We start from the raw sequence: 26,209 nt of genomic DNA, 5'->3' as shown, positions 1-26,209 counted from the left end.
CAGATCATGCTCAAAAGGGTGGCTGTCAACCTGAACATGGAGATCAAGGAGCTAGTGGAGGACTCAGACAGCCTTTTTAATGACATACCCTCCTCTGCCCCAGCCTCGGTCGTGTTGCTCATCCACCCGGAGGTCCTAAAAATTGCTATGACTTTGTAGCAGACTCCCTCTTCCATTTTGCCTGCCTCCAACAAGGCAGAGAAGTAGTACTATGTCCCAGCAAAGGGATTTGAATTCCTGTTTACCCACTCTCTAGCGGGGTTCACAGTCATGTCTGCAATCAGTGAGAGGGATAGAAGGGCCAGATGAGTTACACACTAAACAGTAAAGATGTCAGGAGGCTGGATTTGTTTGGCAGAAAAATGTATTCGGCAGCCAGCCTGCAATTTCAGGTGTCTAATGAGGCCCTCCTGCGCAGGTACAACTTCAGCCTATGAGATTCCATCAGTAAGTTCTAGGAGGGCTTTCCACAAGATCAAGCTTAGGAGCTGGTCACCTGAGTAGAAAAGGGCAAAGCAGTAGCACAGAGCACCTTCCAGACTGTGTCAGATGCTGTAGACACAGCAACCAGCATAGTTGCCTCTTCAGTGGTCATGAGGCACAGATCCTGATTGCATTCGTCTGGGCTCTCCAAGGAGATGCAGACTACTCTTCAGGACCTCCCATTTTAGGGAGCATGGCTCTTTGCTGGCTGATGCTCAACTCCATTACCTTAAAGACTTCCCTGTCGCTCTCCAGTCCTTGGACCTACACATCCCATAGCAGGCTAGAAAGACATTCCCATCTGCCTCGCCAAGGCCTGGGTTTCATATTGGAATTTTTGGAGCCTTTCACTGAGTCATCTTAACTAATTTATTTGATGGTTGTTTAATGATTTATGTGAGATGAGTTGGTGGTCAGGCTAGTTCTCCAGAGACTGCTGGCCACACTGATAAAACAGCTATAACATTTGGCTCCCATATTCTGTGTCAGGATAAACGCATGAAGATTGAGCTACCTTTCAGCCTTGTAGTAGGTTGTCTTTCTAGTTAGGGTTGTACCATCATGACAAGTTGTGAGAGAACTGCTGCTGCTCATTTTGTACCTTGTTTTACTTCTGGGAAACTGAGTCATAAAAGTTGTGATGCTACATTTACAAAATTCATAGCTTGAATGTTGTAAATACTGTGTAGTTAGTTTGGGAGCAAATTAAAATCTTATTTATAAAGCTTTTTAATTAAAAAAAATTATAGTTCTGATTATATCAATAGTAGAAAAAGCAAAAAATAGGAAAATACCAGATGAAGTGTTCATAAATTTAATATATTAAAAACATGTGATTGTTTAGAGAAAACATTAATATATCATCTGCATGGAAAATGTGCCTATTGAATCTGATCAGATTCAAAGAAGATAGTTTTCCTGGGGATTTGATTGGTCAGTTACTCTAAATGGTCCTGGTATTATGCTAATTCTTTTACCATTGGTATGCCTACTTCTCATTTTATGATCAAAATCACTATACTTTTAATAAGAGAATTACTCTAAAACTTAATGACATCTACTTTAACATTTCATGGTTTATTTTAAGCAGCTCTCAATTAAATGTCTTAAACTGAAGTGATAGAAATATTAGTATATGTAATGAGCAGCATTATTTATGTGTTCGTGTTAAACTGGAATTCTACACCATATTATACAAGTAGACATACTTTCCACCCTGCTGGGTAGGGGATGTAGCTCTCTCAACCTATTCTAGTGCTAGTGAATCATCTGGAGTTAAATTCAAAGGGAAGAAATTACCCTGAAGTAGGGAATATCCTAAGGAATTACCTTGTTCTGATTTACATCACAGATTATTGCAAAGAGTACTGAATAAAATTAATATTAATGTAGCTAACTTAATTAATGGTAATAACTTTTTAACTGCAAAATAATAATCCTTCTCTCAACAATAGATATTCTATAACATAGTATGATTGTTAGTCTCTTCAAAAAAACAAGTCTTTAGACTAACCTAATCTTAAAGGACTACAAGCTGTCCTGTGGCGTTTAGCAATTATAAGCTTTTGTGGATAAAAACCACTTCATCAGATGAGTAATCTTAAAGGGATACTCAAGAATTTTTAGATGGATGTTTTAGTTACACTAAATTCAGATGAAGAATGTATTGCATTATAACTTTTTATTACAAGACAGGAGCCCGTGAGTCATGGCATGCTGCACCCTTATAGGTTGAAATGCTCTTAACCAGGATTCTCTGGTCCAGCAACATCCATGGTCCAGCATGAATGTTGCAGGACCAAAGAGTCCCGGTGGAGGGCAGGTAGTAAGGATACCTCAGGAAACCCCAGTGGGTGGTGCGCAGGGCTGCCTGAAGACCCAGCGCTGGGCTGCCCGGCGGAGCCATGGCAGTGATGGCTGCCCAGGGGGTCGGCAGGGCAATATGGGCCAGCAGGAGGTGGGGAGCCAGTGTCAGGAGTCCAATAATGACCTCCTCTGGTCCAGCAAAATCCCTCATCCAGGACCTGTCAGATCCCGTGCTGGATCGGGGAAGTCCAACCTATACTATGTAACACTAAGGTTAATTCCTTTTTAAATACCTGTCGGTCATCTGTAAGGTGGGTAACCATTATGTGAAAATATTGGTTGTCTGAAGTAATCATAAAGAGTCGACAGGAAAAGATACAGGGTCATTAGAATGTAATTAATTGATAGGTTATAAAGTCTTGCACCAGGGGAAAACTGCAATGTCTTTATAAGATCACTGTATCAATGATTATGTAAAACCTGAGGACAAACCAGGCATGTGCAGCAGTTTATTCACAAGGACGCTAACTTTTCAGTCAGTCCCCTAGACATTCCTATTTAATTTTTTAGTGAGGTGTAATTATACAAGTCCTAATCAAATTTAACATTGTCTAGGCTTTCTTTTTGATTTCTCTTTATTCCATGATTGAGTGTGTGGTAGTTTCAATGGACTGCAAGTTAATAAATTAAATTGCAGAATTCCCCACTATGAATTAATGTCTGTTGGATTGTACCATATTATATCAGGAGGTGCAAGCTGAGTACTACAATAAAAATAACATGGATCTCTTCCAGTATGAATAACATGGGTGTCTTTCAGCATACCAGAAGTGTCTCAGTTAGTAGAAATGTACCTTGTGAAAAGCAAAATAGCATTTTATCAGTAAATCGACTGGCTCCTACTGGATAATATATTATTAAAAATGTATGTGATGGAAAAAGAGAGCCTGTTTAAAAAAAGGGGGGGGGAGGGTGTAAATATGCATTTTTAACAGGATTTTGACTTTCGTCTCAATTAGGAATAGTCATGGGTAATGAAGGATAAAATTGTGAATGTATAAATATACTTGATGCTGGAGAGAGGAACCAAAATGCTTAGTTTTTTACTGAATATTATTGATTCCCATAAAGAAGTCCTCATTTCTCAAATTCAAACAGCCTTTAATGCAAGATATTTATACAGTGACAATTACATTAGTCTGTCTACCCAGTTTTTCAATGTAAGATGTTCCTATATTTTTTTATTTGTACTTAACTCTATGTACCGCCTGATCTTTAATAATGTATGCTCCAGTACTGTAAACCAAAGTACTTTAACCCATGCTTAAGTGCTTTGCTGAATCAGGGGCTTGATCTCCCCTTCTGTTTTTTCCCTTTTCTACTACATCAGGTTCAGACTTCTTGCCTCTCCTAAAGGCTCTACATAATTCTAACTCTGTCACTGCCTACTTATCTAGGCTATGTCTACACTGGGAAGGTTTGGCGACAAAAGGATTGTCAATATGCAAAAGTCACCAAAAATGAAAACCAGTCAAACCAGTCTTTGTCGACATTTCACAGCCACATTGCTAGCACCCTGTCAACAGACAAAGCAACACAATGTGGATAAGCATCCCACAGTGAAGTGGGGAGGTGGACCTGATCCTTAAACTTCTTGGGATTCCCTCATAGCTCTCTTAGCTAAGGAATGTCAAAGTAGCACAGCTTTCTCCCAGCCTTCCCCCTGCAGCAGCAGTCTGCCTGCTCCTGTGTTTCTACTGCAGGGAAGAACAGAAGCGCCCCAATGATTTGTTCTTTGTTCCTCAAACATAGCATCACACTCAGCTGTTAGATACTTCTGGAAGCTTTAAAAGGGGACGAGTGCATGCCTTCAGGGCAGCAGAGATCACAAATCATTGAGCACAGCCATAAGAGTGGTCCTTGTAGGATACTGGCTGAGGCCAATTATCAGGATAAAACAAACAGCAGAGTCCATACTGGCTCTGTCAGCAATAAAGGGAGGGGAAAAGACAAAAGACTCTCCCAGGAGTGGAAGTCTTTTGTTCCCAGAACAGGGTGTTTTTCCCAATGTTGTAGTGTAAACACTTATTGTTTTGTCACCAAAGGTCTAAAAAGCATAACTCCCTTCCACTCTAATCTTGTTACCCTGTTTGTCCTCTTCCCTGCAGCCAACCGTGCACCTTTTCATGCCTTTGGAACTTGCTCAGGAAAGGCATTCTGTGCTACCTAGATCCTTTTTTAAAACGTTTGATGCTAACTAAAGGAATTGTTAGTACCTGATCCTTCTCCATTGAAGCTGAACGTTTGCCATTGATTTTGATGAGCCCAGCCAGGATTATGACTATGATAAGACCCACAGATTAAAAACAAAAAATATATGATCCAAGGACAGATGTATTTATGGGAGAAAGGTAAGAATGGTACGGAGGAAAGGAAGATTGCTACAGGCTGAGAGAAGGGGACATTTCCTACTGAATTAAAATGTTTGGTTTCTCCCCTTTTGTGAGAAGCAGTGTGGCTTTTAGGGAATTATTTATTTTACCCTAATGACTATTTATCCATAAATATTTCTGTTTAATCTGTACTCCTGTTGTTTTTGTCACAGTGTTTTAATATGTCTGTAAAGATATGTTAAAATGTTTGAAAAATAAAATTTTAAAAAATTGGCCAACTAGATTGTGGCTTTAAACAGAAACAGTGAAACAGAATCCCATATAATATTCTTTAATGTAGAATCTTTGACAGTAGAGATCAGAAAGGCAGCCACTTTTATCAACATGGGGATCTATGTGTGTTACGCATATTTAAATATATATACATATTTATAAATGTGTACATAATGAAAATGAACATGGGTAAGGCATTAATGAATGTCATGATGCATGTCACAGTTGCAGTCTTATGACAAGTTACCCAGTATCTGAAACTAGTGTTAATAAAATTGCTGTGTTAAAAATTAATAAATGGATTCTCAGTCATGGTGCATATCTCTGGATATGATTGCTCGATGCACTAAGTGTTAAAATAAAATTTCAACGCTTTGTATCCACTGTGTATTATAATAATGCTTCTATGAAGTTAGAATAATTTAATTCCAAGAATACAAAACTGAATCATGTCACATACAGTACCAAAAAAAAAAGTGAATTGTAGTTGAATCATTTTAAGGCATTAATTATTTGTAACTTCCAGATGTATCAATATAGTGTATTTTGATGTACTTAAAATATTTTATTAGGACTAAGACACGGAGCTCACGTAAGAGGATGAAATGAGTTCAGAAAAATGAAGGATAAAATCCATATTTAGAATAATAAACATAGTTTAGGCATTATAAAAGTAATTATCTTAAAGTGGGCTGTTAAATCTTAATTTTCAAGGTTGTGATATAGTGCTTTATAAAATGTTATGAAATTATTTACATAAACTGATAAATGAGGATACGCTCCCATCTAACACTTTGAAGCATCAAGTCTTTGTAAATGGGCACAGATTCCACTGGATCTGAACAATCTCCACCAAATTGGAAGGAACAATGAAACCTTATCCTGAATTGAAAATTGATGGTAGCTTTCAGAAAATAACTGCTTGCTACCTTGGAAAGAAGCTGACATTTTCACATTTTTTAACATTATTATTTGGACATGGTTGCTAATCTGTAATGGAAGAGACCTTTTTTCTAGACTTTGAGGCAAGGAGGAGTTCAGTTACTGCAGGTTACTTTATTATTGTTTGGTTAACTTTTTGTGAAGCAGCTTTAAAACTTGAGATGGGTCAATTTGTCTGTGGAGAGAAATGTCTGGTTCTTTTGTATGGATTGAGGGAGAAGCATTGAAGGAGATGCTTTTTTGTAGTCTTTAGAATAGCCTCCATTCTCTTCACAGCATTGCTGATTTCAGGAAATGCATGCTTCTGGAAAAAATTAAGCACATATGAACCAGGGATATAAATCACTAGCCGACTATCCCATAAGCAGAAGCTTATCAGATAGTCGATTCCTCACCCCCTGCTGTCTCTATTGGAGGCAACAAGGGGAGGGGGAAGGAGCCAGTGCTGGTGGGAGCTGGCTTAAAAGCCAGTTCCCCCAGCACCATCTCCTCAGAGGAGGCAGGGGGTAGTCGGGAGTGAGCATGAGCTGGGAATCAGCTGATTCCTGCCTCACACCTGTCCCTGATGCTGCACTTTTGTTTTTAAATGTATTTGAGCCTACTGGCTCTTAATACATTTAAAAGGCAGAGCCCCAGCAGGGTTAGCTCTCGGGGACAGAAGCTAAACCTGCTGCAGCTCCTCTGGTTGTCGACTAGTCGATGGAAAATTCATTGACTAGTCGATTAGTTGAATAAATTTAACATCTCTAATATGAACCCTCATAGATACCTGTTGCTTTTATTTATAACAAATCAATCACTGAGTAAAATAGTTTTTCTGTTGGACTTTATTGTTGGTTTATATTTTGGACTGTTGTAGTGCCCAAAACCCCAGATCAGGAATGGAGTGTCATTGTCACAGATGTTGCATTAACACATAGGAAAATATTTTTCCTGCTTCAGATTACCTGCAGTGTAATTTAAATAAAGGCACAACAAGCAAACGTAAAAACCATTACGTGGAAGGAATAAATGAAATAGCATGTTATATGCGTAAGGGTACAGGCAGTTTTCTATCAAGAGTCCTCTAGTTTATTGATAAAATGGGTTCAGCTGCATAATTGGTACAGAATATTTGCATGTTTTATTTCCCTTGTAAATCACTGAATCCATTCCTGAACATACTTTCTAGATAACCAGTAAAGCACTTTTAAATTTCTGAGTAGAACCATATCTTCTTGAAAAGAGCATGGCTTAAATTGCTTTCTTGTATGTGAAGAGCAGTCACAAAAAAGATACTGCCAGAGTGAATATGTTGCTTGTCAATATATAGCTGAGTGAATAACTGACTTTTTATGGTGAAAGCAGAGGAAAAATACCACTTTTCCTGCTGGGACAGCTGAAATGTGATGGTGTGATTAGTATCCTTTTATTCCCCCTGTAGAGAGAGAACCCTCAGTAGTCATGTAAGAACACTTAGTGGCTCCCAACTTGGTTATTCATATATTATGAGATCTTGGGTATAGCATGGTGTTTTTAAAGCACTAACAGTAATATGTTCAAAGATATATTTTAGACTAAGACAAATGGATTTAATTTACTCTGAGTACTATAGAATATTATATATACAAGCATTCTTTTCATAAATACTGTCAAAACTCTTTGTCAATTTCCAATTCAAAGAGTGTTTTGGCTTCTGAAAATTCTTGTTATATTGATATTGACTCTATTCAGCATCCCCAACTATGCAGATTGTTGCTGTAGTGAATTTTGCTTTAATAGCTTTCTCTTGTACATTCTTTTTATTATTAAATGGATGGCAGAACGCTACAATCCTGTTAATGATTTTTGCTTTGCTGTTCACTTTTCTTTAGGGGATTCTATTAAAAGTAGTTCCCACTAGCATGCGTTATTGCTATCCCTCCTCTGATGTATTCTATTCCCTACTGCTTTTTTAGCCCTTAGAAACAGATTAATTAGACCATTATTGCATGAAGTATCAGGAAACATGAATTGTTCAGCTTATTCATTAGTGTATTGCAGGAAACATATTTAAGACCTGTGGTGAAATTAATTTTTATTAAAAATAATTTTGTTAATTAATACAAGTTAGAATAATTCTTCAATTATAACACTGAAAAATAGCATTTAAAACCTTTGCATTTCTGATAGCAAAGTGCATTGTTAGTTTACTACCCCACTATCCTGTGTGTCTGTCTTTTTGCCTCTTATCATACACAGACACAGGATTTCTTTATATATTTATTTATTTTTAAATATTTTTGCCCCTGCCTCTCCATTTAAAATATTCAAGGTGGCTTAGGAAATTTGTTTAAATACATTTATTGTGTTTTAAAATAAAATATAAGACCCCAAAGTGGAGGGAACATAAAACCTGCTAAACCACCTCAAGAGGAGGGACGGGGGACACACACCTAAACACAAATTAAAGCATGAGTAAAAAGAGTGGCCTGGGGCTGAAACTGTGCCACTATTGGCACCATGCGAATACTACAGGGCAGATAATTCCATAGCCTAGGGGCAAAGGCTGAGAAGGCCCTACTCCACATAGATATCAACCTTATCTCCATAAGTGGAGGAACATGGAGCAGAGCCTCCCCAGCCGACCTCAGTCCCTGGGCGGGTCCATATGGGAGGAGACAGCCCTTCAAATACCCTGGTCCCAACCCATTTAGGGCTTTATAAGTCATAACCAAGACTTTGAATTGTGCTCGGAAACATACTGGAAGCCAGTGCAGCTGTTGGAGCACTGGCATAATGTGCTCCTTATAATGAGTATTAGGTAAAACTCGAGCAGCTGCATTCTGGATCAGCTGAAGCTTCCAAAGTCTCTTCAAAGGCAGCCCAGCATAGAGCACATGACAGTAATCCAGTTGGAATGTGACAAGAGCATGAATCACTGTAGCCAAGTTCTTGTTCGGGAAGGGTTGCAGCTGGCGGATCAACCGAAGCTGCCCAAAAGCACTCCTGGCCACCAAGGAAATCTGGTTTTCAAATGTTAAAAAGGGGTCCAGGAAGACTCCCAAGCGGCATACCTTTTCTTTCAGGGGGAGTGTGACCCTGTACAGAACAGGTAATACACCACATTCCCAAACAGATGGTTTCCTGATCCATAGGATTTCAGTCTTATCTGGGTTCAGCTTCAGCCTATTTGACCTCATCCAGTTCATCACTGCCTCCAGACACTGGTTTGGGATTAAATGCTGTCTGAGAACTGTTTTGTGGGATACCGACCTGACATTCAACAACAGCACCAACAGGCCCGAAGGCCAGCTGTTAAGATTCCCAAGAAAACTGAGGCTGGGAACAGAACCAGAACAAGGAATAGCCCATAATTGTCTAAACCACGTTCCCCTCAGCTGGCCTATCCTGATCTTACCACCATGTTTTACCTTGCCTGTCATAACTCCCACTATGCCATGTGAACCCTCCCTCTTCACCACCCTGCATGGGCCTCAACACATAATCGGGGGGGGGGGGAGTTTACAACACTCACACACACTGTCCTTGACCTTCAGTATGGGCATGTAGGGGGAAACTTTCTCTCACTAAGGACCCTCTCCTGCCCTCCTTGCTCTCACTAGGCACTGAATAGGCCACCACACATAAAATAACAAATGTGCTGCTCTCACCAGCATGAAAAAAATAAGCGCGTTCGCTCGCTCTTTCTCTCACACGCAGTCTCCTTTGGCTCCCCGCTTTGGCGTGGCCCACCACCAGTGGCAGCCTCCTGGGTTTAAGCCCACCACTGGTAGTGGCTGCAGGCTACACCTGCAGCAAATGATCTTAGTCCTAAAGGTACAGGCCTCTCACCCAGGCAATGGTGCAGCAGCAACAGTGACAGCAGCAGCAACATCAGGGCAAAGGTCTTCAAGGAGGGTTGGGAAAAATGTTGGTCCTCACTCCCAGCCCTCACCCTTCCCTCCTTCTTCTAAGGACTTGGAAAGCTCAGCTGACTCCTGGATTTAAACCTGCCCCTGGGAGATTACATCTAAATTGACTAATTGAGTACCCTGTGCTTCCTGGTATGCTAACCCTTCAATTGCAGAACACTATCCAATGTCGTCTTATAAATATGGGACAAAATATAAATCAATACCCATTTGAGTATAATAAATGTACTACATTTGACCACTGAAGGAAGACTAGAAAGGGTTAACAAGGAGGACTACTTGTTTTTAAACTGAATAAAGACAGGTACACAATCAAGGTAACCAAGAGTGCATATTGACTACTTTGACTAGTAACCACAGTTAGCCAACAGCAATAGATGCAGTACCGCCAAACCCAAGAGTTCAAAAGTCACACACATAAATCCCTGTACTCCAGGAGCAGCCCACTCACCATTGCTCTGAGGGAAGTAATCCACACCAGCTCTTTGCCTGGATATTACAGAGATAGAGGCAAGACTATGTTGACATTCAGAAGGAAAGTGGTAGCCTACAGGGGCTGCTCACTCCACAGTGCTACCTGGCACAGGGAGGTAATGGAAGTCCCTAGGTGGTTTTACATGCCTGTGCAGGAGAGAGAGGTAAGTGACTGCCTCGTATGTAAAGCGGTATTGAGAGAGCCAATTTAGTGGGTCTAGTAAAGATGAGGGATGTAAACTCCTGTTTAATCAGTTAACCACTTAAATGGGGGTAGCTGAAGCAGTGCCCCTGCCTGCAGCATGCTGGGCCCTGCTGGGCTGGAGCAGCCCCCTACCTGATGTGGGTAGAAAGCTGCTCCATCCCACCAGTTAACCATAACCAGTAAGGGTAATGCTTACTGGTTGACCACATCCCTAGTAAAGACCTGCTAAATGGACACACTTTTGTCGACTCCAAGGTAGTTAGAGTTGCGTACCGTAGCTTAACATTGCCCCCTAATGTAGACCAGGCGCACGTACGTGTGTGTGTGTACTGTATGTATTTTGTGTGTGTGTATATAGGTAAGCAATCATACTCCAAAGTAATGATTTTGAGTGCCCAATTTGAGAGATTTCAAAGGAACCTGATTTTCAGAGCATACTCAGCATTTTTTTTTAAAACCAAGTGTCCTTTTTAGTATCTGAATTTGGGCACCCAAATTTACAAGAGGCTATTGAAAATCCTGGACAGGACACATTTTAAACTCTCTATCAAATGCCTACCGTTCTTCCCTGTACCATAACTCCAAACATTGGATTATAGTCCTGTAGTTTGTTTCTGTTGATAAAAAAAGTTGGCCCTTTGCTTTGTCAAATTTAGCCTCAGTTCAGGAGAAATGGAGAATTATTCTTAAGGATGCATTTCTGATGTGGTACTCTGCAGTAGAATATAAAATATCTACTGAGAAAAGAACCTACATTGTTTATCTGTCAAGATGCGTCTGAGCATTAGAATCATTGTGGTCAGGGAGAGCGCATTGTTGGACAGTTTTCTTCACAGGTAGCTTATTTTTCTGTCAGCATCTATGCTGCTGAATGTTTAAAACAGCTTCTATGTTAACTGTTGATTCCTTTCATTTATTTAATACAAAAGTTGAAAGCCGTTATGTTTTTATTTATCATTCTGACTTATTTATGCTCTCTTTCTATGTGGCAGGTGAGACTTTCAAAATATTGTAGTTAATATGAGAGGTGAGACTTTCAAAATATTGTAGTTAATATGAGAAGTAGACATGGAACATATAAATAAAGACCTATGCTGCGAGTGACCTTTTTCATGACTGCTAAGGAGATTCTTGTAACAATGCTATTCTGAAAAAGTGGCTGGGTCAAATGAGAACTGGACATAAGAACTTTTGCAGTGTATGAATGTTTATTAGAAGTGCCATTATGAACTGATTCACAAAGGTATCACTTATGGAAACTGAAGATGGATGTAGCAATCAATTCAACCTAAATGGAACGTACCCATGGACATTTTTTTCTTTGGGTTGAGGCATAAGGGAAGATACCTAATAACATTGACTTGTAATATTCATAATCATAATGTATCCTATTACCTTTTGACACTTGCATAGAAAACATTAAAATGAGCAATAAACAAAACCATCTGCCTAGCGTAACCAGTTAGTCATTTAAAGATGCACAGATCGCAGCAGGGTCTTCGTCTACAGCTTGGGCTCTTAGGTGCTACAGTAATACAAATAAATAATATTTATAATGAATATTATTTCAAGTGACTTTTCTAATATCAGCCCTTCTAAATAAACTTAAAGTTTGAGATTTTAAAAGCCTTGTTAATTAATATTACAGTAAGGAAAAAAATGTCTGCTAGATATCTCGGTAGACATCCCCACAGTATTGACTATGGGGAGTGAGTTCTATGTATATGGTGTATGAACAAAATAAAGAATACTTAGTTTGCTTTAAAGTAATCTTTAAATAGCACTAAGTTAACGTGGAGTAGGTACTGTGATGGGTTGCAATCACAGAAGGCCTTTTAGGGTTGTCCCAGGGTGATGCCGTTGATGTCTGCCTTCCTGCTTCCTGGGACTCCCCATCACCCTGTCCTGGAAGGCCAGATTCTCTAGCAGAACTGCACAGACACTGAACCAGTTCAGCTCTGTGGAGGCTCATCTGTAAGGGCTCAGGAAACAAACCCACAAATGGGACCAAACCCCCAAATAAATCCATCTTGTTTTATGTAAAAGTTTTACACAGAGAAAGCTGGTAAGGTCAGCCCCTTTTATCAATGAAAGAAAGAGATGCATAGTGGTCACTCCCCTCAAGTAACAGTTATTTACACGTGGCTTGATAATAAGCAAAAGTGTTAGGTATAAAAAGTAGGATTTAAGTGGTTGCAAGTGAAAACAGTCAGATCAAAGTAAGTTATTAAATTGAAATGAATAAAATAAATAATTGCTTTAGCTAGTTCTAATGCTCTAAACTTGTTACATGAAAATTCTTACACTAAATTGTTGTTTTAAACATCTCTTTCACAAATTAAGCAGCCTCCTAGCTTGAACCTGATCTTCCCCCTGTTCAGTCTTAGATGTTTCCAGCAGGCATATTGGGTGGTATGGGGGGGAGGGAAGGGAGTATCCTGGCAGCTGCCTATTGTTTGTCTTCCCCCTCTTGCGTCCCCTTTGCCCAAGGTGGGAATTCCTTGTGCTTAATTCAAAGTTTTCTCACCTTGAGTGGAAAATTGGGTGCCAAATGTCTTTCTAGGGCCAGCCATAGTTTGGGCTTACAGGACAACCAAGACTATTCACAGTCCATTGGGTTGTTCACTGAGACATTAGGTTTCCAGGGCATCAGTGATGACCCGCCCTCACTAACACATTTTAGAAGTATAAACAGATCCATGCTTCATATTTCTAATTTCACACACAAGAATGAAACACACACAAAATAGGATATACACATTTAGCAGATTGTAATATTAAAACTAATTCTCATGAGGCCTGGGGGGACTGTCAGAGATAACTTACACATCTGCAGTATCCATAGAGGGGAATTACAGAATAACTCTCTAGTGCTCCCTACAGTTAACATCCTGTTGCCCAAATTCTGGGGCCATGTGGACAAGCCCTTAATTTCAGATGATTTGCGGGGAGGAGGGCCAGCTTTTCTAGAGTGGCAGTTCAGATGAACCATCATTCCATTTAATTAATCTGAGCAATTTATTTAAATGGAACTTTTAAAATATCATGTGAGTTTGAACTAAAAAATACAGCTGATCAGAAAACTTTCCCCATTCAACAATATTTGAGATTTTGAAAAATTATCCCATTCTAAATCGTCAAAAAGTGAAAATTTTGAAAATGTTCCTGAATTGAACATAAATTAAGATTTGATTGAAATTTTTAACTTATTTTTACTATAAAATATCTTAAATTTTTAACTTAAAGGGGGATTGAACAAATTAAACTTCCCATTTAAAAAACATTGAAAGGAGACATTTCAACAATTTCAAAACTTTTTTGTGAACATTTTTTAAACTTTTTTCCAAAGCAAACCTTTTGCACACAAATTTTGGTTTCAGTAAATTGGTATATTCTTCTGTTTTGTTGAAAGTTTTACATTTTCCTCCACAAATGACTGCTCAATAGCTAATCATGCCTAGTCAAAGGCTTTTGACATCAGACACTTCTGCAACATGTGGAATTTGCCAGTTGGAGCAGAGAAGTTTCTCTGGGAGGCTCAATTATTTTCAATTACAGCTGTGTGAAATTTTTATAATGGAAACATAGTATCATGCTAATCATTTATGATACCCTAATCTGGTTGTGAAAATTACTTTTTAAAGTCCATGCAAACATTAGAGGCCTCACCTGGGGTTCTCTTCAGTTAAGTCGTCACCCAAGGCTTGTTTGAGATATCGGCTGTCTTTTATGAATGGGAGGGAGCAGATGTTCTGGAATCCCGCACTCCCCTATGCCCTATCTTTTCATGGAAATATAGCTGACTCATATAGGGTGTCTTCAGAAAGTGGCCATATGCACTGTTTCCTACCCCTTGATGTATTCTGGGACACATCCACTTGGTAAGTAAGGATAGATTTCAGTAGGACTAGTGTTTTACTGCTGAATACCAGATACAGCAAGTTGCCCACTCTCATGCATATCCTGATGGGCTAGGGCCAAAGCCAGCATATTCTCCCTAGCAAGATAACAGGGGAAGGACTAAGGCAACTATCTCCAGCAGAGTAAGCACAGATGCCAGCTGGCTGGTTTGCTGAAGACCCTGAAGTTTGTTTGAATTTAGTCTGCACCATCTGCTGACATATACCTTCCCATTTTGACCTAGGATATCTGTGAATGCCAAAACTGGCAGGTAGAAATTTTAGAAGAACTCTTGGATTCAATACAATCTGAAGTCTTGGAAACTGTACCTTTACTTTTAATAGCGTAGAAGTAGAGAATATCTGTGCCCTAGTAATGTCATCTGGGATAAGAAGAGTCTCTACCTAAAAGCTGAAATATTTCAGTCATTCCTAAAGAAATCTTCACAACATGCTAGAACCCTTGCAAATGAAACTGATGGGAAAATTGTATCACCCCTCAGTAGCTCCCCAGAACTGTTGCTGCAGTGCTGATGCTCCCACAGCTTCAGGCTTCATTGAGACTGTGGGGCAGCCTTTTTTTTTTTTTTTTGCTTCCCTACCTCAGAACTTTCCCCTGGGGGGGGGGGGGTTGTGCAGCAAAATTCAGTTTAGCAAGAGCACCACTTGCAAAATAGTGTCCAATGTTTAAACTCTACTTTGCAAAACAATTGAGATACTATTGACAGTGGTTCGTGTCAATCACACTTCAGATGGGTGCATAGTAAAAAGAGAGCGCTTTGAGTATGTTTACACTACAATTAAGTCCCTACAGCTGGCCCCTTCCTGAGGATTAGAGGTTATTTAATTGCAATGTGGACATTTGGGCTCAAGCACGGTAGAGTGAAAGGGTCTCCAGAGCTCAGGCTCCATTCTGTAGCGATTAAATTTTATTCTGTGAAGTGTCATTAGCGCTGAATTTAATTTTGAAAACACTTATCATGGTTAGAGTGCCCAGAAAGAGAGGGATGATCAAGTATTAGGGAAATTCATTTTCTGAAGTCTTAAGAAATCTTTTATTGAGACTTCATAAATTTAATATGCAGTACTTAGATTACAGTAAAATCAGAGTCCATTGTTCTAAGCATTGTGCAAATACCCTTGATATCCCAAGGAGCTTATAATTTAATTTTAGGAATGTATAGTTGTCATGTAAATATAAATACCAATAAATCAATGGCTGATTTGCTTAAAGAAGTGGAGCCGAATTGTACTCAAGCATTTAAGAGTGACTATGGTGTGGTACTCATAAAAAGTTGTCTAAAGATGTTACTTGGACAAGTGTCATTGTTAGCTGAATCTTTGAAGTTTCTTCACTCCTGGTCTCTACAGTGTACCTGTTATAGAGTATATTTTCTTACTACTTTTTTTTATAGATGCTAACGACCTTTTCTGCCTTTTCCCTCTGTTTAGTGGGATTGGTCGAAACTGGCCCTGGGCTTCTGGAGGAAGCAGTATTCTGGCAGAATTTGGAACTCTGCATTTGGAGTTCATACATTTGAGCCATTTGTCTGGAAACCCAGTGTTTGCTGAAAAGGTTAGATTCTTTCATAAAATTTTTATGTAAAGTGTGAACATTTGGAATATATGTAGTTTGTGTATTACAGTAAACAGGTTTCTGGGGAATTCATACTAATGAACACAAACCACATGGCTGAATGGACAGATTCCTTTTGTCATGGATATAAAATTATTAAAGCTCTCATCAGGCCACATATTTGGAAGGTTGGTTAACTGGTAAATTGATGTAGACTTGGCATTTGGAACTCAGCAGCTATTTCATTTGATATAATTTGTTGGCTATGGTGAAAACCACAAATGAATTTTATATTCAGATAATATACTGTGTCATACAGACATACAGACTGTGTCCTAGAAATCACTTCGATGCATTGTTTTTAAAATTCAGGGTGCCACTGTTATAAGTGAGGGACTAGGGGAGTCTTCCATTCCTTGTCCCTCTTTAGAGAGTGTTCATAATGTTTTAAGGAAAGTACCCTTTTTATGTGACATTTCTCCGACTTGTTCACAGCCCAAAAGTGCATTTTTCCGAGTTTGGTAAAATTCTGCTTGGCCATTTTTGAGTTTTTTGAGCTTTTAAAAATAACTTTTCAGTACTTAAAAAATTGTTGTGGCTAGCCCTGTATTCACATTTAGTAGCTACAATAGATTTTTTAAAACTTCAAATTTGCCTTTATGATTTGTTACATATTTCAAAAACATAATGGAAAAATACTTTTTCAGTCGAAAAAAATCCTATGATGCATATATAGTTCAGTTTTTCTACTGAATTTTTAACATAGTACACCATGGTACAATATTGCATTCACTAGTGCACAGGTTTACATTGAATCAATGCAGATACATTTATTAGAATATATAAATATTTAAATAAATGTACTACAATAATTTTAATACTTCCATGTATGTACAATATAAAAATGTTCCCAGTTAATTGTTCCTTAACAAGCATAAATATGTTTTCATAAGAAAAATTGATAGTTATTGATAGGCACATTATATATAACTATCAATAATAACTATCATAAAACCTCTTTGAAAAAATGAAATTTTAAAAAATGAAATTTGATATCGAATAAGACACTCCACAGATAAACCACAGTTTGTCTATTCAGTATCCCCCCTTAAAAGCCTTGTTGACAATCTAACATGATCTGAAGGTCAGTGGGTTTGGTTTTTTTGGGCTAATGGTGGAGATGAAATGGTGAATATGGATGAAATACACGTACATGTATTGAATATGTGTTTTAAAATAAAAAAAACTTTTAACAAAATTCCAAATTCAAAAAACTTCAAATTTGTGGTTAGAATACTACATTGAACATATATTTCACATTGTTGTTGTTGTTGTTGTTGTTCGTCCATCGTATTCGAAGAGGACCTTGACATCTAACGGGTTATGGACTGTTCATGGTGTGTCCGCAAATGGCTGATAAGGCCGATACGGGCACGGAATGTTCTACCACAGGTCGGGCAGACATGTGTGGGCACCACTGTTGCAGCTTTTGCATGTCTGGCTTTACGGAGTGCTCGCTTCTCTTGTGCTATGGTTGTCCTTCTGGCTTCAGATGTTTGACAGCCTTGGTAGATCAGCGTGTGCCATGTTGATCGGTCTTGTGCCAGGGTCTCCCAGGAGGTGGTGTCAATATCCAGGGACTTGAGAGAGGCTTTAAGCGTATCTTTGTATCGCTTCTTTTGTCCCCCGTGCGATCGCTTCCCTTGAAACAGCTCACCATAGAAGAGCTGTTTAGGGATGCGATGATCTGGCATCCTTGCAACATGGCCTGCCCAGCGTGTCTGAGCTTTCATCAGCAGGGTGTAAACTGACGGCAGACCTGCTCTAGAAAGGACTTCTGTGTCTGGCACCTTATCCTGCCACCGGATCCTCAGAAGTCTGCGGAGGCAAATCGTGTGGAAGTGGTTCAGTTGCCTAGCGTGCCTCCTGTATACAGTCCAAGTCTCACTGGCGTACATCAGGGTAGTTAACACTACTGCTCGATAGACTTTAAGCTTTGTAACAAGGCTTATTCCACGGCGGTCCCACACTTTGGTCAACAGTCTGCCGAATGCAGAGCTTGCCTTGGCGACTCTGCAGTTGACCTCGATGTCAATTGTCACTGAGCAGGAGAGGGTGCTGCCAAGATATGTAAATTGGTCCACTGCTTGCAGCTTTTGTCCCTTCACTGTGATGGTGGGCACTTGATGCTGAGCTTTTGGAGCTGGCTGGTGCATCACTTCGGTTTTCTTTGTGTTGATGAGAAGGCCGAAGTTGTCGCATGCTGCTGCAAATTTGTCCATGCTGGCTTGCATTTCCTGCTCTGATCCAGCATTCAGGGCGCAGTCATCAGCAAAAAGGAGATCTCGTAACACAGTCTCCTTTATCTTGGTGACAGCCTGGAGTCTTCGCAGGTTAAACAGTTTCCCATCGGTCCTGTATCTCAGTCTGATTCCCAAGGAACTGTTCTGAAAGGCGTCTGACAGCATGGCTGAAAACATTATGCTGAACAGGGTCGGTGCCAGCACACACCCTTGCTTGACGCCGTTTGTGACGGGAAAGGCCTCTGAAGCTTCTCCATCATCCAAAACACGAGCCGTCATGCCGTCGTGGAACTGACGTACCATCAAGATGAATCTGTCAGGGCACCCAAACTTCGACATGATGCGCCACAGACCTTCGCGACTGACAGTGTCAAAAGCCTTGGTGAGATCCACGAAGGTGGTGTACAGTTCACGATTCTGCTCTTGACACTTCTCTTGAAGCTGTCGGGCTGCGAAGATCATATCCACCGTGCCACGCTCTTTGCGGAAGCCGCACTGTGTCTCGGGTAATAAACCCTGTTCCAGGTGGTTAATCAGACGATTCAGCAACACTCGTGCAAGGATCTTACCTGCGATGGAAAGCAGTGATATTCCTCTATGATTATCGCAAACTTGTCGATTTCCTTTCCTCTTGTAGAGGTGTACGATAGACGCGTCTTTCAGTTCCTGAGGAATAGATCCTTGATTCCAGAAGGACTGGAACAGCTGAGTGAGTTTGTTGACAAGCACTGCACCACCACCCTTATAGACTTCCGCTGGAATCGCATCAGATCCTGGGGCCTTGCCACTGGACAGCTGGCTGATGGCCTGTAAGGTTTCAGTCTCTGATGGTGAGACATCCAGGCTGTGGTTGATATCCGCCTGGGGCATTCTATCAATCGCCTCGTTATTGATGGAAGATGGGCGGTTCAGTACGGATTGGAAGTGCTCAGCCCAACACTGTAAAATCAGAGCCTTCTCAGTAATGAGAGTTGCACCATCTGAGTCCAGTAGAGGGGAACTCCCTGAGGGCTGAGGTCCATACAAGGATCTAAGGGCTTCGTAGAACCGTTTGGCATCGTTTCTATCAGAAAACTTCTGGATTTCATCTGCTTTGGCACTCAACCAGGAGTCCTGCATCTTACGAAGCTTGTTCTGTACGATCCTGCGAATGTTGTTGAAGGCATTTTTCTTAGCTGTTGACGATGGGTCATTCTGGTGAGCACGGTGAAGGCGATGCTTTTCAGCAAGTATGGCCTTGATCTCTTCATCGTTTTCATCAAACCAGTCCTGCTGTTTCCTGTGTGAGGGTCCAAGAACCTTTAGTGCAGAAGAGTGCACAATATCCCGGAAGCGTTCCCAGTCCTTCTCAGCATTTTCCTCTAATTGCAGCTCTAAAAGTTGGTTGCCAAGATCTTCTGCTAGTAAAGTTGCTGTGTTGGGGTTCCTCAGTCTACTGACATTGATCTTTTTCATCACAGCTTTGTTTCCCTGCGGACGTCTCTTTGGCTTGATGCGAAAGCTTAATTTGGAGATAAGTCTGTGGTCAGTCCAACAGTCAGCACTCGGCATGGCCTTGGTCACCCTTACATCCTGTCTGTCTTTCCTCCGCACAATGACATAATCAATGAGATGCCAGTGCTTAGAGCGTGGGTGCATCCAGGACGTCTTTTTGCGAGTGGGCAGGCGGAAGATGGTATTGGTGATGATCAAATCATGAGCCGCACATGTCTTCAGTAATAGTAGGCCATTGCTGTTACATTTACCGATTCCATTTTTTCCAATGACGCCATCCCAGGCAGTGTGATCAGATCCTACTCTCGCGTTGAAATCGCCAAGTAGAATCAGCCTGTCAGTGCGCTTCACGGATGAGAGTAGGGCATCGAGATCTTCATAAAACTTGTCCTTTACTTCATCCGGATTCGTCATTGTGGGCGCGTAAGCGCTGATCAGTGTGGCTTGCTTTCCTCTCGGTAGTGGAAGATGCAGTGTCATGAGTCGGTCATTCACGCCCTTGGGAAGACTGGCAAGTTTGCGGACAAGATGATTCTTAACCGCAAAGCCAACTCCAGATTCACGACGTTCGTCACTGCTGCGTCCACGCCAGAAGAATGTGTAACCACCTCCTGTTTCCATGAGCTGACCTTCATTTGCTAGACGAGTTTCACACAGTGCCGCAATATCGATGTTAAATCTTGTGAGCTCTCTGGCGACCAGGGCTGTTCTTCTTTCTGGTCGGTCTGCTGGAGGGTTGTCCTGAAGCGTGCGTACGTTCCATGTGCCAATAGTGAGTGGTGTCACCTTGCATTTTGTTCGAAATTTTATTGTTCGACCGCATGAGATGGGATCCCCTCCAGCCGCGGTAAGCTGGCCAGGGTTCTATGAAGCAAACAATGTTTAGGGCACCTTTTCTAGCCCCTTCCTCTTACTACGGAGGTGAGCAGTGCAATCCTAAAGAGGGCTGCTCAGTCACTCAGGTAGACGCTGAATCCAGCTGTTGCTTCCACCAGCAAGAAGACGACCATTAGACCTGAGCCGCCTGTGTGCAGGTCCGCGGCTACAGCTCCCAGTGTATCCACACCTGCTGCTTCGTCGCTCGCCCGTCGCCACAGGACTTAGGAGATGTCGAGATGTCAAGACTTGCGCGTGAATTGGATTAAAGTGAGGGAGAGGTGCGCATAGTCAGCCTCACTCTCTCTTCCCAGATTCCATCTTACTCCAATGGCAGGACTAATGTCGAGACGGTTGGAGATGGGCTGGGCGCAGTGGTTGACCAGGGCATCTTTCATGTCTTGCCGTGCTCTTAGCGTACCACATCGCTTGCAGAAACCACCTTCATGACCGTTGGTCCTATTCTAGTAGGTCTCATCCGCTCGATCCGCCGGAGTCTGTCTTCACATGCTCGGGATAGACAAGTCCCTATCTCACCGAAGGTCGATGACCCGACGGCTACTCTCAACCTGGTTTAGCCAGCCTGTCGAAGCTGTTGCCCGGGGTGTGGCCGCTGCACATGCTACAGCTACTAGGAGCCACAGGTGAGAGTTGAGTGACAAGTGGGGACCAAAGGTGGACGAGCTGCCCTAAAAGGACACGACATGCCCGTACATCAGAGGTGCTACCCCTCCCTGAACACCCCATACACCCCATATATTTCACATATATTTTATATAAAATATTACTATGTGCGGAGGAGTAGAATTACAGATGTTGCAATCACATTTTCATTTCCTGGCTTTGTTTATTTTAGATCTCAACAGTAATATTTTATTAATGTATTTTACATACTTAATTTTGTTTATTAATTAGAAATATGTCAGACGTATATACAGCAATATACACAATTTAAAAATGACTTTAGTTTGTTAAATTACGGTACCTTAATACAGCTTCCTTTGGAATTTGCTAAACTTTGTTTAGACCTAAAAGTTGTCAACCTTTTAATTGAATATTAAGTACACCAAGTTTAATGGATTGACTGAACAATGTGTTTCCATTTTTGAGCAAATTGTACAGTATATTAAAGTTCACACAGTTATTGTAACCTATGAGATGCAGATGCAAAACAAGATTAATGACTGTTAAATATAAATTTCATAATTTTCCCCCAGACTCACAAGAATTGACATTTATGATGACAATTTTTAAACTAGTATTAAGAACAAAGAAAAATCTAATGAAAATGCATGGATTGATCATCTTTGCAAAGAAGCCAAAGATTTGAATAGCCTTTAAATAAGACTACATTCTTTATCACAGATGTAGGAACTCCAAATCAAAGCTGGAGACAATGTTTTAGGGAGAAGCTTCCATTGCTCCTGCCTTACTGTTTCTGTTCTGTGGCTAAATCTTGATCATCTTCTTTCAATACAGATAATCTGGTGTATTTCATTAAAATTCCTTAAAAAAAGAGATGTTCTCTGTATACAATGAACCATTCTGGAGGGTAACTCAGACTTCATGTAATGCAGAATATTACTGCTATCCTGTAGTCCTGCAGTGAGTTCACTATCAATGTACTGTGACTGTTACAGAGAGAGACTTAACTGAACAAAACTTGTTGCATATAATACATTGTATCAATGCTTTATTTAGTGCTCCAACCTGAAAGTGTTTCTGGGCTACAGATTAAATTCCTAATTTTAACATGCCACAATGGCTGAGTTTAGATGGAGAGCCCAAATGACAAAGATTTGATCATCTGGGGAGCTGAATGGGAAGACATTTTCACTGGAAGGCTCTCAGTTCTGTAATTTATTTCTACCATGTTGTCTTCCTCTTTAGTTCAACAAATCCAGATCTTCAGGAGCATATTGCAGATCTCTTGACCTTAACTTTTTATGAGGGAGAAGTTGAATGGAGAATCTCTATTTGTTCTGTGGAGCTTTTTACTTGATGACATTAGAATAGATATGTTTATTTTTTTAAATGTGCCTATGCATAGAGGTCTTTTGATAGAGGCATTATCTATCTTGAAATAATATTTTTATTAAAAATATTTATGCATGTTGATAAAAGGAGGATGCACTGATGCTACTTGTTTTTAAGGGGAATCTAAGGCTGGATTAAGAGCTCATTGTTTGGTTTTCTTTGTAATAGGTAATGAACATTCGAAAAGTTCTAAACAGGCTTGATAAACCAGAAGGTCTTTACCCTAATTACCTGAATCCCAGTAGTGGTCAATGGGGTCAACGTAAGTATGGCACTTCTTCAGAACTGCCACTTAATTATTTTTATATACCATTTCTAGGTAGAAATAAACCCTTGATTGTTTCTTTCACTGTTTCCAATTGACGAATATGAATTCAGATTGGGTTACTTAATTTTCTGTCTGCTTCATGTATGTTTATGTATTTTTCTTTGACCTCTAGCTTATTTGTTAGTTCAAAGCTTTTGAATGAGTCTAAGTGTGTGATGAAAAATGCTTTTTTTTAATTGAAAAATCTCAAGCGCTCTGTTAAGGTAGCTGTTTTAAGAAAAGCTATCATCTTACCTTGAATCAAAATTCTATGTTGCTATAAGCTGGTGTAATTCTACTGAAGTTTGCCAGTTTATGTAAGCTGAGGATTTGCCTCTGTATTTCTTCTGTGGGTACTCTCCTAGGTCCATTAAAATGTAGTTATATGTGTCTCATGTATTGGTTCCAAAGAGTTTTTTCCTAATGATATCAGTAGAAACCACCCTTCCAACACCCAAGATCTGAGTAGAAGGTATAGAGCATGGAGCCATCTCACCCTTCAGAGGAAGTGTAGAAGTAAACCAAGCATTTGTGGGATGTTTATCCATTGACATTTTCTATCAGCACGTTTACTGGAGAGTATGCACTTAGTACTTTCCTTAGTACTTTCCTCAAGAGAAGACACAAATGAGGTGAAAATCCCACAATCCCTCTTTCGATGAGACAACTTGAGTCACCTGAAGTGTAAAACACATATGCAATCAGTTGAAGAAAACGAACAATTATTCACCTCCATGTAACTATTTTTTCTCAAAATAAGTTGCATATGCCCTCTTTCCCAATACCTCTTGTCTACCATTGGCATGTTAGTCCAAATGAACTGAAGGTTTGAAGTGGCTCCTCCCTTTATACCTTCAATTCAAAGCTCAAGGACAGCGCACGGGTAGGGTTGCCAGGTGTCCAGTATTTGCGCTCTGTCTGGTAAAAAATATCAGAGAATACGAGACATGTGCAATGTCCGGTATGCTCTGATTTTTCGGGCTGTGCACCAGACGAAAGCCTGGTATGGGTGGAGGGGTCCCAGCCACTCCCCTAGCCCTGGCTAGGCTAGGCTTCTGAAGCGCCCAGAGCAGCGATCGCGGCCCCGCCTCCCAGGTGAGAACTCCCAGGCTGGGAGGCAGGGCCGCCATCGGTGCTGGGAGCCTGTGATTGCGCAGAAGTCTGGTGGGAGTGAGGGGAGTGGCTGGGAGTCACTGATGTATGAGATTTGCACAGACCTAGATTGCCTTAGGCATGTACAACTCACTTCAAAGACAAGGGCGCCATTTTGGGCATCTAGGGGAGGCAGCAGCCATGCGCTGCGGGACACGGCTAGCTTATCATCCTGTTCCCCAGACACTAAGGGAGTGAGGGGAAAGTGCTTGCATTCCATGCATTCCTCTCACACCTGTCTGGTGAGTTCCCTTTACCAGTCAGGTGTGAGACACGTGCACGGAATGCAAGCACTTCACTTCCACAGCATCCCGGGAACAGAATGAGAAACTATCCGCATCCCAGCGCACACGGCTGCCACCCCCGTCCTTCCCCCCACACATTCAAAATGGCGCCCTTACTCAAAGAACAGTAGTTATGAGAGGGTGGGTAGCAATTTCCTACAGTTGTGTGTTTGTTGTGCAGACAAAGAAGAAAATGACACTGAATTCTATTGTCTTCAGTTCCATTGGAGAAACGTCATGAGGAAAAGATCTAACACATAACTAACAAAATTCTTAGGGAGTGAATATGTCTCAGGCTTTTTAAGTTCTTGGCCCCTTTCTGGTCAGTTGACTTTTTGCTGTATCTACACTGCTTCTTATATTTCTTTAGCATGTTGAGGACATGAGCTGTTGAACTTGAAAGTGTTACTAAAATCCCTTTAATATTGTTGCAATATTAAACAGCTGTGTTTTCAGGGTGGTTATATGAAGGGACTTTGGTTTACTTTTACTATAGCAATATAATCAGCAGAAATTCTTCTGAATAATTGAGTCAGTGCACCCACTGAAAAGAAAAAAAAATAGAAAGTCTCAAAATACTTAGGCCACAGAGATACTTAGGTACCTGTGTCATGCATGCTAGATCCTCAAGCCAAGTGACAGGCATTCCCTTGCCTGTCTCATCTGTGGGACCTGAGCTGGTAGGTATGCTCTGAGTACACCTACTGGATTGGGGCCCCCCTTATCATTTTTAGCCCACTAGGTAGAACACTCATCCAGAATATGGGCATGCCCATTTAGTTACCCCCTTTGACTGATGGAGAGAGAGGTTCAATGCTTTGTCAGGAGCAAGCCCTAACTATTGGATGTTGGGTATTCAAATGTGGGGGGTCTTTCTCTCCTGTTGAACCTGTTCCGCTTTGGATAGATGCTGAAATAGTCATTGGGCCAGAAAGAGTGACTGAAAATAACTTTCTACCCTGTTGGTTAGTGAACTCACCTGGATGTGGGAGACCCCCAAGGGTCCAGTCCCTCCTTTCTAATGACTTGCAAATTATCTAAAGTTACCAGTTTCTATTTGGCTAGCTTAGGCAACTACCCACCTGGCATACAGACTTTTTTTACAGATCCAATTTTAGTTCCTTTTATTTCTCTGCTCATTGATCACATATGTAGTTTTGGTGCCTAACCTAGGCTTAGTGATTTTCACAGTACCTGAAAGTTAGGAATTGCAGTAGCTTTGTTCCTCTGAGGAATCAAGCCATAGAATATACAAGAAAAATAATTTTTTCAGGCAAGTTCTTTTTAAATATGTTTAAAGCAGGAATGACATAATTTAGAAAGTCTCTTGCTGGTTTCAAATGTCAATTTTTTAAGCAACTATTTACTATTGACTTGTTTATTTTTGTTGTTTTCTGCTTTTTAAATAAGTTATCTACATTCATACTAGAGGACTAAAGAATAGATGGATAGCAAAAATCATTTAAGTCAGCATGAACATATGGTAGTTTATTCAGTTGACACCCACTTTTCTTGGTCTAGCACAACACTAAGTTGGCATGATCTGGTGGTCTTTTATCCTATTTTTTTTCTTTAAAAAGAGGAACAGGTTGCTTAGTCGGTCTTCTGTCATTTTGACTATATCAGGCAGCACAGTTAATTTCCGTGCTTGCCAAGCATGAAGTTGGTTAAACAAGACACACAAGGGAGGAAACATGAGCAATCCTCTGGTCTGTTTTCAGCCTGGATATATTGGCGAGTAGTCCTCAAAAGCAAAGGGAGTGACTATTTTATTTAATAATGGATTTGAGGATCCTATTAGAAAAGAGGAGA

The 26,209-nt window shown here is 40.6% G+C and overlaps 1 protein-coding gene across 1 annotated transcript in view; it reads left to right on the top strand.

Annotated features, from left to right (window-relative positions):
• The window catches only part of MAN1A1 (mannosidase alpha class 1A member 1), a 184,119-nt gene that overhangs the window by 132,479 nt on the left and 25,431 nt on the right, over positions 1-26,209 (top strand). The window contains exons 6-7 of the mRNA XM_006123079.4: positions 15,821-15,944; positions 22,823-22,916. Of these exons, the coding sequence (XP_006123141.3) occupies positions 15,821-15,944; positions 22,823-22,916 (218 nt within the window). The remainder of the gene's footprint in view (positions 1-15,820; positions 15,945-22,822; positions 22,917-26,209) is intronic.

This window comes from Pelodiscus sinensis, chromosome 3, assembly GCF_052426305.1.
Source record: "Pelodiscus sinensis isolate ZL-2025 chromosome 3, ASM5242630v1, whole genome shotgun sequence".
Lineage (NCBI taxonomy): Eukaryota > Metazoa > Chordata > Testudines > Trionychidae > Pelodiscus > Pelodiscus sinensis.
The sequence above is the reverse complement of the archived record's forward strand: the minus strand, read 5'-3'. Positions and strand labels throughout refer to the sequence as shown.